This window comes from Oncorhynchus kisutch, linkage group LG10, assembly GCF_002021735.2.
Source record: "Oncorhynchus kisutch isolate 150728-3 linkage group LG10, Okis_V2, whole genome shotgun sequence".
In the NCBI taxonomy this organism is placed as follows: domain Eukaryota; kingdom Metazoa; phylum Chordata; class Actinopteri; order Salmoniformes; family Salmonidae; genus Oncorhynchus; species Oncorhynchus kisutch.
In genome coordinates, this window is record NC_034183.2 from 57,205,586 (window position 1) to 57,220,932 (window position 15,347).

Consider the following 15,347-nt stretch of genomic DNA (forward strand, 5'->3'; position numbering starts at 1 on the left):
ATTTAATATGAGCGAGACTGATTTAGATTGACTAAAGTGAATAAATTGATTTATAATCCTGACCCCGCAATTAATTCGTATCAAAAATAATGATTTACTTATCAGTTAATACCATATTGCCCAATACATTCAAGGTAAGTAGATGGTTGTTGCCAAGAAAAGGGTGTTTCTAATGGCTTATCAGAACAAGGCAACCAATTGGAACTTTTACGTAGAGGGTGTAACTCATTCAGAACGGCAAGATAAAACGTGAGCCTATACTTCACTGATAAACAGCCCTTTAGCTAGGTCCCTTTCAAGGAAGTCAACTTCTTTCTTTCTACCACATTCTTGTTGTCTACCACATTTTGCAGTGACTGGTGGTAATTTCCAATCGTTGTTATAGTAATTCACGAAGCTAGCACTGAATAATATAAAACGACTGTTAACTACAGTTGACGTCTTGATGGTGCTTTTGCATATTGCCGGTGTGAAACTTTTCCATAAGTCGACCTCAGTTGCCGTTTGGAAATGTCGGCAGAACTATGATTATATGGTGTTGGTCGATAAGACCAGCTGGCTGGCAAGGAATGATAGATTACCATTAACGTTTTGCAGACCTTTGATGTCGTTTTTGGCACGAGTCCTCCAAGTTTGATTCACCCACTGGGTCGGAGGGATTCAATATAGAGACCTGGGGCAAAATCAAGGTCAAAGTGTTCGGACCCCTTGCTTTGAGATGGTCGGCTTATAATATTGCAAGGAAATAAAATATATTGATAATTTATCATTTTACTTTTCTAGTCTTGTCTTATATGTGTGCGCAATTCTACGGATTCATTGAATTATATTTGATTAGTTTATATTATGTATGTTATAATGTAATTTGTATTTTCCATGTGTCTTATTGTATATCCATGGACTCAGAGGTACTTTGGAACCTTTGGAGACTTAAACAGCGCAGTGGCTATCATGGGCAATAAAAAAGTTGTCAACCATGGCATCACCGTGCTGAACGGCCTCGTGTGAGCTGTGCAGAATATGGATGACGTCAATAACACCTACGTCGAGCTGAGCGTTCTGCACTCTGAGAGACTTCATGTGGATCCCGACAACTTCAGGGTAAGATTTTGGAGTTGAAAAGACGTGTAAATATGAGTACCAATGGACGTGCCTAAAACAAATGAACAATGCGTTTTTCCTCATTGATTTACATCCAAGAGAATACTGCTGTTGCAAATAAATGACTAACGTTTCAATCGTTTCCTTTTCCCAACTGCTGGGCGACTGCCTCACCATTGTTTTGGCCTCCCAGATGGGGCGCGGCTTCACGCCGGACGTCCAAGCGGCCTGGCAGAGGTTCCTGACCGTGGTAGTCTCTGCGCTGGGCAGACAGTACTACTAAAGACATGTTCTATTATAGAAGACAGTTTGTATGAATAATAAAATATATTGTTAAGCACACATCCATGCTCTTCACTTTATTCTGTTTGATGGGCAGTATAAAATAGGGGTTATTACAAAATGTAGCCAAGCCTAGTTTAACTCTTATGCCGTTGGCCTAAGTGAGAGAGAGAGAGTATATTTGGTAAAATATCACAAGCAGCAACGAGCTAACTACGAGCTACGAGCTACGTTCCAACTAACGTAGGAAAAGTAAGTTAGTCTATCAGAAAATATGTTGCCCAGGTTAACTTTTTCTTGCCTCAGGTAGGTGGAATTTGCATATACAGTATCAGTCAAAAGTTTGGACACACCTACTCATTCAAGGGTTTCACTTTTTTAAAATGATTTTCTACATCAAAACTATGAATTAACACACATGGAATCATGTAGTAACAAAAAAGTTTTAAACAAATCTAAATATATTTGAGATTTGAGATTATTCAAAGAGCCACTGTTTGCCTTGATGACAAGTTTCAACACTTGGCATTCTCTCAACCAGCTTCACCTGGAATGCTTTTCCAACAGTCCAACACATTTGCTGAGGACTTGTTGGCTGCTTTTCCTTCACTCTGCGATCCAACTCATCCCAAACCATCTCAATTGGGTTGAGGTCTGGGGATTGTGGATGCCAAGTCATCTGATGCAGCACTCCATCACTCTCCTTCTTGGTCAAATAGCCCTTACACCTATCTTTGACACTAGGGTCACGAGAGAGAGATTTGGTAAAATATCACATGCAGCAACAAATTCTTATCAACGGAATAATCAATAAATTGATCAGTATTGTGTTATTATAGTAATTATATCAAAACAGTCCTTGTTTTCTAATACACTACCGTAGGAAAATGAAGGTAGTCTATCATGTTGCCCAAGTTAACTGTTACCTGCCTCAGGTAGGTGCAATTTGCATATACAGTATCAGGCAAAAGTTTGGACACACCAACTCATTCAAGGGTTTTTTTTCCAAATTTTTTTCACAATTTTCACAATTTTCTACATTGTAGAATAATAGTTAGGACATCACAACTATGAAATAACACATATTGAATCATGTAGTAAACCAAATCAAAATATATTTGATATTTGAGATATTTGTTGAAAAACAAATGGTAGTCCCACTAAACGCAAAACAGATGGGATGGAGTATCGCTGCAGAATGTTGTAGTAGCCATGCTGGTTAGGCGTGCCTTGAATTCTAAATAAATCACTGACAGTGTCATCAGCCAGATGTAGAGATGTAGAGATCATGCGTTCACCTACTCTGCGTCTCACAAAGACATGGCGGTTGGAACCAAAAATCTAAAATTTTGACTCATCAGGCCAAAGGACAGGTTTCCACAGTCTAATGTCTGTTACTCGTGTTTCTTGGCCCAATCATGTCTCTTCTTCCTATTGGTCTCCTTTAGTAGTGGTTTCTTTGCAGCAATTCAACCATGAAGCTCTGATTCACGCAATGTCTTCTGAAAAGTTGAGATGTCTGTTGATTTGTTTAACACTTTTTTGGTTACTACATGATTCCATTTGTTATTTCATAGTTTTGATGTCTTCACTATTATTCTACAACTGTCACGCCCTGATCTGTTCCACCTGTCATTGTTATTGTCTCCACCCCCTCCAGGTGTTGCTTATTTTCACCAGTATATTTATCCCTGTGTTTCCTGTCTCTCTGTGCCAGTTCATCTTGTATGTTTTCAAGCCAACCGGCGTGTTTTTCCCCCATGCTCCTGTTTTCTATTATCTTTTTCTACTCTTCCCGGTTTTAACCTTTGCCTGTTTTTTTCTGGACTCCGTACCCACCTGACCCTCTGCTTGCCCTGACATCGAGCCTGTCTGCAACTTTGTACCTCTTGGACTCAGAATCTGGTTTTGACATTTTGCCTGTCCACGACCATTCTCTTGCCTACTCCTTTTGGATATAAATAAACTACAAAGACTCTAACCATCTGCCTCCTGTGTCTGCATCTGGGTCTCGCAAACCCTGTAAGTAGGCCTATAATGTTTTCAATAAAAATGCAGATATAGGCTATTTTACTAGTTTCAATTGGTGACGAAATAGGCTAATCGCGTTATGCTATGGGATAGGAAACATAAAGGGTACAAAAATAATGTGAACATCATTGGCTCACCTTTCCTCTATCTCTCTGGTCGAGAGAAGTGGAGGTGCCAAGGTTAGAGTAGACGGTTAGAGTAGCCTTCACAGTAGTGTCACCAGCGCCACCTTTTGAAAAGCAAGTGAGATATACTTCACTTATACATGTATCATGCAGGGTGTATTAGTTTACCCAAACAATCAATATTCTTCTTGACAAAAGGTATTACTCCGATTTTATCCACGCACCTGACAAACGGTGACATGCTCTCTATAAGCTGCTACTACGACATCAGGATAGATATTGGTGAACAAAGCCTATGCCGGATATACTCTCATGCAAAGGACACACATATGCATTTACCTATTTTTAGGGAAATCTGAGTGACATCGCACGACGTGGTAAGGATTATAGAGGTTCAGCAGCATGTGACTTGAACAATAGACCTGGCCTAACCATAGCTATTGACCTACTGAGAAAACGTATACCAATCAACCTTCAACACACCTCACCGGAAGGCGTGCGGTGTCACTGTTGCAGAGATAAGACAGCAATCTTGGCACTCAACCGTTGCCAACATTTGTTTGGTACCACCCTTGACAAAACAGGGTGAGATTAATGAGAAATACAGTCTATAATGACTTTGGTCATTGTAGTAGGCATATTTACTGAATTAATGAATGAATTAAATAATGTATCATCCAATTAATTAATTCATGATTACATCAACGAATTAATCAATGAATGAGTCAATAAAACAACTGAACGCCTAAATAGCCCAAAAATATTAATCAGACAAATTCCAAAGACCATTCCATGTGCATAAAACGTCCAGCTGACTGTATTCATTATATTATAAGAAGTATAAAAGACATTGTTGCATCATGCAAAATGTAGCCTTTATTAGATTCCTAACAATTTGAAGCATGATTCTTCCGTTTTTCACTTACACATACTGTATATCCGTGTGTAAAGGGTAACATTTGTGATTGATCATAATGAAATAGCAATATATTGTTGGTTATCAATATACTAATGGTTATCACCAAACTCTACATTGTGTACATCCAATGACTTCCAGTTGAAGGTGGAGCTAAGACAAAGAGATCTTTACAGACCATATAAATACACCCAGTGTCCACTCTTATGACACCAGTAGTATCTTACGTCATAGAAACCGCTAGAATGAGTCTCACAGCCAAGGACAAACAGATCGTGACAGCCTTTTTTGGAAAGGTGTCTGGCAAAGCAGAGGATATCGGAAATGAGGCTCTCTCTAGGTAACCACGTCATTATATATTGAACGGATTGTTTTGTCATTTTTACGCACGTTAAATCATAATACATGATCACATGTTTTTATTTCCAGGACCCTGGTGGTGTACCCCCAGACCAAGACCTACTTCTCCCACTGGACGGACCTGAGCCCCGGCTCTGCTCCCGTCAAGAAGCACGGTCTGACCGTCATGGGAGGCGTCCTGGATGCCGTGACCAAGATCGACGACCTGACCGGTGGTCTTCTGACCCTCAGCGAGCTGCACGCCTTCACCCTGCGTGTGGATCCCGCCAACTTCAAGGTGACTAAATAACTTACTGAATCAATAAAACGATTCACCCTTTCTCAATATATCAGAGTGGCGACCGTGTCCAAATTTGAGCTCTATGTTTGTATTTTGTGAAGGTTCCAATTTAATCTTCAGAAACACTATCTTTCGCATATGGACTATGCCTAAAGACTTGATAATAATAACTCTATTCCCGCTACATCTACAGATCATCAACCACAACATTCTGGTGGTGCTAGCCATGATGTTCCCTGCTGACTTTACCCCTGAGGTACACGTGTCTGTGGACAAGTTCCTCGCCAAGTTGGCCCTGGCCCTTTCCGAGAAGTATCGTTAAAAGGCGAGAAGATAAATCCTCTCGGTTTTCTGTGTTGATCATAAATGTGCACGTGTTGTATGATATGAATCATGGAATAAAAATACCGTCATCAACAACTGTTTATCTTGATCGTTTTTATTTAAAGGGAAAGCGGATTTTGCAATGTAATTAATTGTGTGGCGAAAACAGCCAGGATTGGCATTATGCATCAATTAAACATGACACAAAGGAACAGCTTTGGAGAGCCCTGTTATAACATACGTCTTCCAATTGCAACGTCTGCTTCAAATAACTTTATAGATCTCTATCAGTTTCATGGGAATAGTCTATGCATTTCGATCTTGTCGAATGACTGTTCAGAGCAGATTGTGTTAACATACTATTAGCCTTTCTTGTATTTTGTTTCAATCTAAGCATCTATCCTGTTGAGTTTTGTCGCACGATACTTACTTTTTAAAAATGTATTTACAAACCATTCTAAAATCTCATTATACAGATGATGAGGTGTTTTTGGTGGAACAGTAACATTAGCCTATCGGTCTATTATGCTATGCTATTATATTCGGTTCTGTTATGTAAACTAAAAAGTAATCGTTATGTGATCTTACGAGACATTTATTCAGCTTTGATCTAACTTTACTAAACGAGCACCATTGTGAGAAGTGATGATCTTATATTAGTAATAATAATAATAAGTGATGAGTAAGACTATTAGTCATAGGCGACAGGTCTTGATGAGTGTTATTGTAAACGATTGGAGTGCCCTTCACCGTTCCACAATGACAGCGCAAAATAAACTTTTGATTAGCTTGAACACATGGTTACAATATACCCTATTACAGAATAAAATATAACATACAGTGGGGGGAAAAAATTATTTAGTCAGCCACCAATTGTGCAAGTTCTCCCACTGAAAAAGATGAGAGTGGCCTGTAATTTTCATCATAGGTACACTTCAACTATGACAGACAAAATGAGAAGAAAAAAATCCAGAAAATCACATTGTAGGATTTTTTATGAATTTATTTGCAAATTATGGTGGAAAATAAGTATTTGGTCAATAACAAAAGTTTATCTCAATACTTTGTTATATACCCTTTGTTGGCAATGACAGAGGTCAAACGTTTTCTGTAAGTCTTCACAAGGTTTTCACACACTGTTGCTGGTATTTTGGCCCATTCCTCCATGCAGATCTCCTCTAGAGCAGTGGTGTTTTCGGGCTGTTGCTGGGCAAAACGGACTTTCAACTCCCTCCAAAGATTTTCTATGGGGTTGAGATCTGTAGACTGGCTAGGCCACTCCTGGACCTTGAAATGCTTCTTACGAAGCCACTTCTTCTTTGCCCGTGCGGTGTGTTTGGGATCATTGTCATGCTGAAGGACCCAGCCACGTTTCATCTTCAATGCCCTTGCTGATGGAAGGAGGTTTTCACTCAAAATCTCACGATACATGGCCCCATTCATTATTTCCTTTACACAGATCAGTCGTCCTGGTCCCTTTGCAGAAAAACAGCCCCAAAGCATGATGTTTCCACCCCCATGCTTCACAGTAGGTATGGTGTTCTTTGGATGCAACTCAGCATTCTTTGTCCTCCAAACACAATGAGTTGAGTTTTTATTTTGGTTTCATCTGACCATATGACATTCTCCCAATCTTCTTCTGGATCATCCAAATGCTCTCTAGCAAACTTCAGACGGGCCTGGACATGTACTGGCTTAAGCAGGGGGACACGCCTGGCACTGCAGGATTTGAGTCCCTGGCGGCATAGTGTGTTACTGATGGTAGGCTTTGTTACTTTGGTCCCAGCTCTCTGCTGGTCATTCACTAGGTCCCCCGTGTGGTTCTGGGATTTTTGCTCACCGTTCTTGTGATCATTTTGACCCCACGGGGTGAGATCTTGAGTGGAGCCCCAGATCGAGGGAGATTATCAGTGGTCTTGTATGTCTTCCATTTCCTAATAATTGCTCCCACAGTTGATTTCTTCAAACCAAGCTGCTTACCTATTGCAGATTCAGTCTTCCCAGCCTGGTGCATGTCTACAATTTTGTTTCTGGTGTCTTTTGACAGCTCTTTGGTCTTGGCCATAGTGGAGTTTGGAGTGTGACTGTTTGAGGTTGTGGACAGGTGTCTTTTATATACTGATAACAAGTTCAAACAGGTGCCATTAATACAGGTAACGAGTGGAGGACAGAGGAGCCTCTTAAAGAAGAAGTTACAGGTCTGTGAGAGCCAGAAATCTTGCTTGTTTGTAGGTGACCAAATACTTATTTTCCACCATAATTTGCAAATAAATTCATAAAAAATCCTACAATGTGATTTTCTGGATTTCTTTTTCTTATTTTGAAGTGTACCTATGATGAAAATTACAGGCCTCTTTCATCTTTTTAAGTGGGAGAACTTGCACAATTGGTGGCTGACTAAATACTTTTTTTTGCCCCACTGTAGGGGTAAATAATCAATTCATATAATTCATTTGCAAAGATTTAATCAATATATCAATTGATCAAATAGTGATCATAAATCATTACTATGTAGAATTGCAGGAAATTCGTTTTAAAACAGCCATACAATCATGCTTTTGGTGTGGTGTATTTATGCATCTCAATAAACTATAATCTAAATGCATTATTACTTCCAACTTGGCCCAATATACATTTCAATTTCCATAGAGATAGCCTACCAAGCTAGAACATTTAACCTTTATTTAACTAGGCAAGTCAGTTAATAACACATTTTTATTTTACAATGACGGCCTACCCCGGCCAAACCCTCCCCTAACCCGGACGACGCTGGGCAAATTGTGCGCCACCCTATGCCCTGCGTCTAAACCGATAGTCAATACAGGCTAAATATCTTAAGCAGGGCTACGGCAACTTGCAGGGAGGGTCAGGCTCCTGGGCTTTGTGGTGGCCACTCTGGTTTGGGTGTCCTCGGCGTTGCTGTGACCAAGTGTTCACATATCGTTCTGGGTTCCAATGCGCAATAGCAGGTCGGGTGGAGTTTTATGACCATCAATGCAGACACAGTTAATTTAGATTTTATTTTATATACGTTCTGAAGCTCCTCATGCCTTCAACCGGCCTCCCCAGTTCACACATGTAGCCTACAGGTCTTCATCATTAGACAGAGAGAGGACAGGGAAGAAACATCCATTTACCTACCTCTAGGCTGCTGTAGCCTACATATTTATTGGGTTTGTCATTCTAACGCTATTTATGGAATTTAGCCCTCATGTGTGTTGTCACAGTTCATATGTGTGAAATGTTATTTTAGGACAATATTTGTGCTTTAGGTTGGACAGAAAATTGGGTGCTTTGGAGGCGTACCAGTTGAAATAAGCTGCACAACTTATAGACTTATGTAAACCACAAAAAAAAAGATCTAGTCCTATTGACGTGGACCTTTCATTTGTTTAAAATATATGTTAATGTAGGCCATACATGTTGACATACGAACACATAATGAAAGCGATGACAAATATGTTTTCGATTTAGCACTTTATTTTTCCTTCAGAATCGATACATCTGTTTTGAGACATGCAATGAAGGGCGCCGGATGCTGCTCTGTTTATGTTGACGCCGGGAACGAACGCTCTAGTGGTACTGTCTGCACAGGGAGCACACCACGATGGCTAGGAACTTCTGGAAAGCACCCTGGACGTCAGCGGTGAAGGCAGCACCCATTCTCGCAGCAACGACAATAGTAAGGCAGTCAGCCAGCAGCTGCAAAAGAAAGGAGCAAATGGACATGTAAGAAAACGCATTCTACCACACTATTTTAATAGATAGGCAAGTGCCTTGTGTGAAGTAGAACATTTCACTTTACCCGGAAGTTGTCGGGATCCACGCGCAGTTTCTCGGAGTGCAGCACGCTCAGCTCTGTGAAGGTGGCCTTGATGTTATCCATGTTCTTGACAGCCAGGACCAGTCCTTGCAGGACCGTCTTTCCGTGAGCCGCGACCTTGGGGTTTCCCTGGATGGCAGCGGCGTTGGAGAGGTTTCCGAAGTTACCAAAATACCTCTGGGTCCAGGGGTACACGATCAGACACCTGTAAGTGAATAATGGAATTATGAGTGACTACATAAATCATATAATATGCACGAGGTTCAATGTAAATGTAGGCCTATTTTCAAGAGGTATGAAAAAGAGCAAAGACCTGGAAAGAGCCGCGGGACCCACGTCATCGTAGTCCATCTTCCCGAAGATGCTCTGGATTGTTTGGCGCTCGAAGTCTGTCCACTGAACCATATTGACGTTTGCGTAGGTATCACTCAATATGATATGTACTGTTCATGCTACTGAAGAGACAGCTTATATACGCGTTTTGTCTCCACACCAAAAGCCAACTATTGGTTTAGCTGTTTTGAGTGGGCTGGGTTAACAATGTTTTGTAGAAATTCATTGCTGTACCACGCCAGCCCATTCATAGCCCACTGTAAATTACAACGACCGAAAGGAACAAATCACCAAGACAGGGACGATAGTTCTCATGTGCCTTTTATGCTCATTCATTAATGACCATCATTATTTATTACCAATTATAATATTTGAAATGATTTAAGTGGCGTTGGTGGAAATGTGGACAGTTTAATGTCCTGTGACTGCCGATGTATAGACAAGTAATTCATACTTTTGTTTTCAATAAGTCAAATGTAAAAAAAGTTCTGCCAAAAGCCGATAAAGAAAATATGTTGCCTGCCTTTTATTTTATTTCATTTAGGCCTAATAAAACATTTATTATTATTCATTTATTTTTTTAATAATTTATTTTCCTTCCATTCATCTACATTTTATGATGATAAAGCATGTTTTCATTCACAATACATGTATTTATTATTGTATTTTATTTAATAATATGACAAGTAGGATTTCAAGATGTGTGTGCCTATGTTTTTTCAAGCAAGTGCAAGTTTGAGCAATTATTTAAATAGTGATTGTTGTATAATATTAAATGGTGCAAACTAACCTATATCTATCTATAAATTACCTATTGTAGTTATCTTTATAAGAGCTGGGCCATTCTCATGTAAAGTTTGGGTGAGAAATCTAATCCAAGACCAGTGCTTCTGGTTTATTGATTATTAGACCAGTGCTTCTGGTTTATTGATTATTTCATGAAATAATAACCTGGTCTAAATATTGGTAATGTAGGCATCCAGAAGACAAACAGTAATGACTTATATCATATAAGGATGTAAGGTCATATAATTGATTTTATTTTATTTTAATTTAACCTTTATTTAACCAGGTAGGCCATTTACAAACGACCTGGCCAAGATAAAGCAAAGCAGTGCGACAAAAACAACAACACAGAGTTACACATAAACAAACGTACAGTCATAATGATTGTGATGTAAAAATGGTAGCCTAATAATGATAATAATGATCATAATAATGACAATGAAGGTGGTGGTTACCTATCACTATAATAATTGCTATAACTATTAATGGCATTGTGGACCCACAGTGGAGTAGTGGAAGTTTCAACTTTGTGGATAGTGGATATATTTGTGTAATTATTTCACAATCAATAATCTAGGTCTATCAATTAAATAAATAAGTAGCTAAACATTAAAAAACATATAGCCTACGATTAATCACCAAGGACAACAACGTTTCAGATTCGATCGGTAGGATTCATTTATTGCATCTTTTCATTTAAATTGGCACCCTACAAAGATTGTCAAGTGGAAATCTGGCTCATTGCCTAACGGTACTTCTCAGACAGAGCCAGGGCCAACTGGGCCAGAAACTTGTCAGTGGCCACGTGCACCTCAGGGGTGAAATCGTCAGGGAACATCATGGCCAGCGTCACCAGCATGTTGTGGTTGAAGATCTGGGGATGTGAAGGGAGAGCAGAAACATTATTAGAAGCATATTTCACGAGTATGTTTCTGAAGATTGAAATCCATACATTAAGCTATTACAGTATTCAAACTTCAACGGTTGCTAATGGAAAAAAGCTACTAGTGAGAAAGAAAACAAGTACATTTTTAAAAACTATTTACTAACCTTGAAGTTGGCAGGATCCACTCTCAACATGAAGGCGTGCAACTCGCTGAGGGTAAGAAGACCAGCACTAAGGTCGTCAATCTTCTCAATGGCACCCAGGACGCCTCCCATAACGGTCCCACCGTGCTTCCTGACCGGGGCAGAGCCGGGGCTCAGGTCCTTCCAATGGGAGAAATATGTCTTGGTCTGGGGGTACACCACCAGCGTCCTGGGAGGTTGAAAACATACTTCGTTTATGCGTGGCATGTTTCTCGTTGTACTATACGACCCCACTCTTTTAACTTGATATGAATTGGAAAAAGAGAGTTCCATTTACGCGCGAGTACCATTTTTTCGCACGTGTATGGTAAGGAGTTTTCAACCATTCACAAGTTATTCAAAGGTCTTAAATACTTGTAGTGATCAATTACTTGTAGTAAATAATTAAATAATTGTAACTACCTGGAAAGTGCCTCGTTGCCAACATCCTCTGCCCTGCCGGCAACCTTGCCAAAAAAGGCCTTGACAATTGCCTTGTCCTTAGCGGAGAGACTCATTGTTGCTTCAACTTCTTGACTTGCTGCCAACCAACTCAATAGAGTTCACAGTTTCGGGGCTCTTTTTATGTATTGTCTGATCTGCCCAAGCACAACGCTGCTGCCCAGAAACCACCTCCAAAAGAGACCCGTTGGTTATCTCTTATCATAGCGCGTCATCTTAGTTGTTTACAACTCATGGCACACAGCCAAGTATAGATAAAATAAGTCATGGGCGCATGGCAAGGTTATTCAGCCGTTATTTTCCTTCTTTCTTTTCGTAGATTTCTTCTTCTTACTTTATTTGGAATGTTATGAATATCGCTGGCAAAAAAACATAATAAACGAATTTTGAATGACATACCGACAGTAGGAAAGATGAGCATATCTTCTTTTTAACGATGTCAACTTTATTTCTCAACTCCGAATATTAAGCCAAACAACAATCACTGGTCTATCTGACCTATGCTTTGAAAAAGGACCCGCTAATAGGCTAGTGCTGCAAGTGCTGCTGGCTGCTGTTAATCTTTCTTGACTTGGACATTCATTTTTGCCAACCTTTGTTTATCGAGCTAAACAGCTGCTTTTAGTGAAAATGTGTTTGGAGTTTACACTTCTTCTTCCACCTCATTCCCAAATCATGGGCATTAATATGGAGTTGGTTCCCCCTTTGCTGCTACAACAGCCTCCACTCTTCTGGGAAGGCTTTCCACTAGATGTAGGAACATTGCTGTGGGGACTTGCTTCCATTCAGACACAAGAGCATTAGTGAGGTCGGGCACTGATTTGGGCTATAAGGCCTGGCTCACAGTCGGCATTTCAATTAATCCCATAGGTGTTCAATGGGGTTGAGGTCAAGGCTCTGTGCAGGCCAGTCAAGTTCTTCCACACCAATCTCGATAAATAATTTCTGTGTGGACCTCACTTTGTGCGTGGGGACAATATCATACTGAAACAGATAAGGGCCTTCCCCAAACTGTTTCCCCAATGTTGGAAGCACATAATTGTCTAGAAGGACATTGTATGTTGTAGCGCTAGGATTTCCCTTCACTGGAACTAAGGGGCCTAGCCCAAACCATGAAAAACAGCTCCAGACCAGTATTCCTCCTTCACCAAACTTGACAGTTTATGCATTGGGACAGGTAGTGTTCTCCTGGCATATGCCAAACCCAAATTAGTCTGACGGACTGCCAGAGGGTGAAGCGTGATTCATCATTCCAGAGAATGTGTTTCCGCTGCTCCAGAGTCTGCAAGCTTTACACCACTCCAGCCCGAAGCTTGGCATTGTGCATGGTGATCTTAGACTTGTATGCGGCTGCTCGGCCATGGAAACCCATTTCATGAAACTCCTGACGAATAGTTATTGTGCTGACATTGCTTCCAGAGGCAGTTTGGAATTCCAGATTGAGTGTTGCAAACCAAGGACAGACAATTTTTTACACGTTCTGCTCTTCAGCACTCGGTGGTCCCGTTCTATGAGCTTAGCAGAGCAGAAATTTGTCAAACTGACCTGTTGAAAAGGTGGCATCCTATGACTGTGCCACTTTGAAAGTCACTGAGCTCTTCAGTAAGGCCATTCTACTGCCAATGTTTGAATATGGAGATTGCATGGCTGTGTGCTTGATTTAAAACACATGTCAGCAACGAGTGTGGCTGAAATAGCCGAACCCACTAATTTGAAGGAGTGTCCACATAGTGTACTTTTGCATATACAGTATAGTGTATCATTCACCTGATCCTAAGACAAGATGTGGATTTTTCCCCCGCTAATTTACTGTGGGGGTTCTTGGGTCGCCGGTTAACCTGGCACATGGTCCCTGGGCAAGAACATTTTGAAGACCCCTGGCTCCTGGAGATATGGCGATTGAATGAAAATGGGTGAACTCCCATTGAAAAGCAGCAGACCACAAAAATTCAGAGCTGGACGCATAGTCAGTAGGGTCAAAGCCTGTGTCACAATTTAAGCTGTAAATATGAGTACTAATGGACATGCCTAAAACAAATTAACAATGCGTTTTTCCTCATTGATTTACATCCAAGAGAATACTGCTGTTGCAAATAAATTTCTAACATTTCAATCGTTTCCTTTTCCCAACTGCTGGGCAACTGCCTCACCATTGTTCTGGCCTGCCAGATGGGGCTCGCCTTCATGCCAGACGTCCAAGCGGCCTGGCAGAAGTTCCTGACCGTGGTCGTCTCTGCGCTAGGCAGAGAGTACTACTAAAGACATGTTCTATAGTGAAATACACACACACACACATATACAGTGCCTTGCGAAAGTATTCGGCCCCCTTGAACTTTGCGACCATTTGCCGCATTTCAGGCTTCAAACATAAAGATATAAAACTGTATTTTTTTGTGAAGAATCAACAACAAGTGGGACACAATCATGAAGTGGAACGACATTTATTGGATATTTCAAACTTTTTTAACAAATCAAAAACTGAAAAATTGGGTGTGCTAAATTATTCAGCCCCTTTACTTTCAGTGCAGCAAACTCTCTCCAGAAGTTCAGTGAGGATCTCTGAATGATCCAATGTTGACCTAAATGACTAATGATGATAAATACAATCCACCTGTGTGTAATCAAGTCTCCGTATAAATGCACCTGCACTGTGATAGTCTCAGAGGTCCGTTAAAAGCGCAGAGAGCATCATGAAGAACAAGGAACACACCAGGCAGGTCCGAGATACTGTTGTGAAGAAGTTTAAAGCCGGATTTGGATACAAAAAGATTTCCCAAGCTTTAAACATCCCAAGGAGCACTGTGCAAGCGATAATATTGAAATGGAAGGAGTATCAGACCACTGCAAATCTACCAAGACCTGGCCGTCCCTCTAAACTTTCAGCTCATACAAGGAGAAGACTGTTCAGAGATGCAGCCAAGAGGCCCATGATCACTCTGGATGAACTGCAGAGATCTACAGCTGAGGTGGGAGACTCAGTAGTATATTGCACAAATCTGGCCTTTATGGAAGAGTGGCAAGAAGAAAGCCATAAAAAGTGTCGTTTAAAGTTTGCCACAAGCCACCTGGGAGACACACCAAACATGTGGAAGAAGGTGCTCTGGTCAGATGAAACCAAAATTGAACTTTTTGACAACAATGCAAAACGTTATGTTTGGCGTAAAAGCAACACAGCTCATCACCCTGAATACACCATCCCCACTGTCAAACATGGTGGTGGCAGCATCATGGTTTGGGCCTGCTTTTCTTCAACAGGGACAGGGAAGATGGTTAAAATTGATGGGAAGATGGATGGAGCCAAATACAGGACCATTCTGGAAGAAAACCTGATGGAGTCTGCAAAAGACCTGAGACTGGGACGGAGTTTTGTCTTCCAACAAGACAATGATCCAAAACATAAAGCAAAATCTACAATGGAATGGTTCAAATATAAACATATCCAGGTGTTAGAATGGC

General features: G+C 40.7%; 3 protein-coding genes across 4 annotated transcripts; 1 reads left to right on the forward strand and 2 right to left on the reverse strand.

Annotated features, from left to right (window-relative positions):
* The first annotated feature begins 4,669 nt into the window (after positions 1-4,669).
* On the forward strand, positions 4,670-5,515 carry LOC109898503 (hemoglobin embryonic subunit alpha). Its single transcript, XM_020493490.2, has 3 exons — positions 4,670-4,795; positions 4,885-5,092; positions 5,289-5,515. The coding sequence occupies exons 1-3, from the start codon at positions 4,701-4,703 to the stop codon at positions 5,415-5,417; spliced, it is 432 nt and encodes a 143-aa protein (XP_020349079.2). The 5' UTR covers positions 4,670-4,700; the 3' UTR covers positions 5,418-5,515.
* Positions 5,516-8,898: 3,383 nt separating this feature from the next.
* On the reverse strand, positions 8,899-9,715 carry LOC109898502 (hemoglobin subunit beta-like). Its single transcript, XM_020493489.2, has 3 exons — positions 9,556-9,715; positions 9,225-9,447; positions 8,899-9,121 (listed from the first exon to the last, which is right to left on the reverse strand). The coding sequence occupies exons 1-3, from the start codon at positions 9,645-9,647 to the stop codon at positions 8,993-8,995; spliced, it is 444 nt and encodes a 147-aa protein (XP_020349078.1). The 5' UTR covers positions 9,648-9,715; the 3' UTR covers positions 8,899-8,992.
* Positions 9,716-10,736: 1,021 nt separating this feature from the next.
* On the reverse strand, positions 10,737-12,330 carry LOC109898505 (hemoglobin embryonic subunit alpha-like). Of its 2 annotated transcripts, XM_020493492.2 has the most exons (3): positions 11,853-12,330; positions 11,412-11,619; positions 10,737-11,235 (listed from the first exon to the last, which is right to left on the reverse strand). In XM_020493492.2, the coding sequence occupies exons 1-3, from the start codon at positions 11,945-11,947 to the stop codon at positions 11,107-11,109; spliced, it is 432 nt and encodes a 143-aa protein (XP_020349081.1). In that variant the 5' UTR covers positions 11,948-12,330; the 3' UTR covers positions 10,737-11,106. The 2 variants fall into 2 exon arrangements, with proteins under 2 accessions (XP_020349081.1, XP_031689986.1); XM_031834126.1 differs by having other exon boundaries at positions 11,412-12,330.
* Between the last annotated feature and the right edge of the window lie 3,017 nt (positions 12,331-15,347).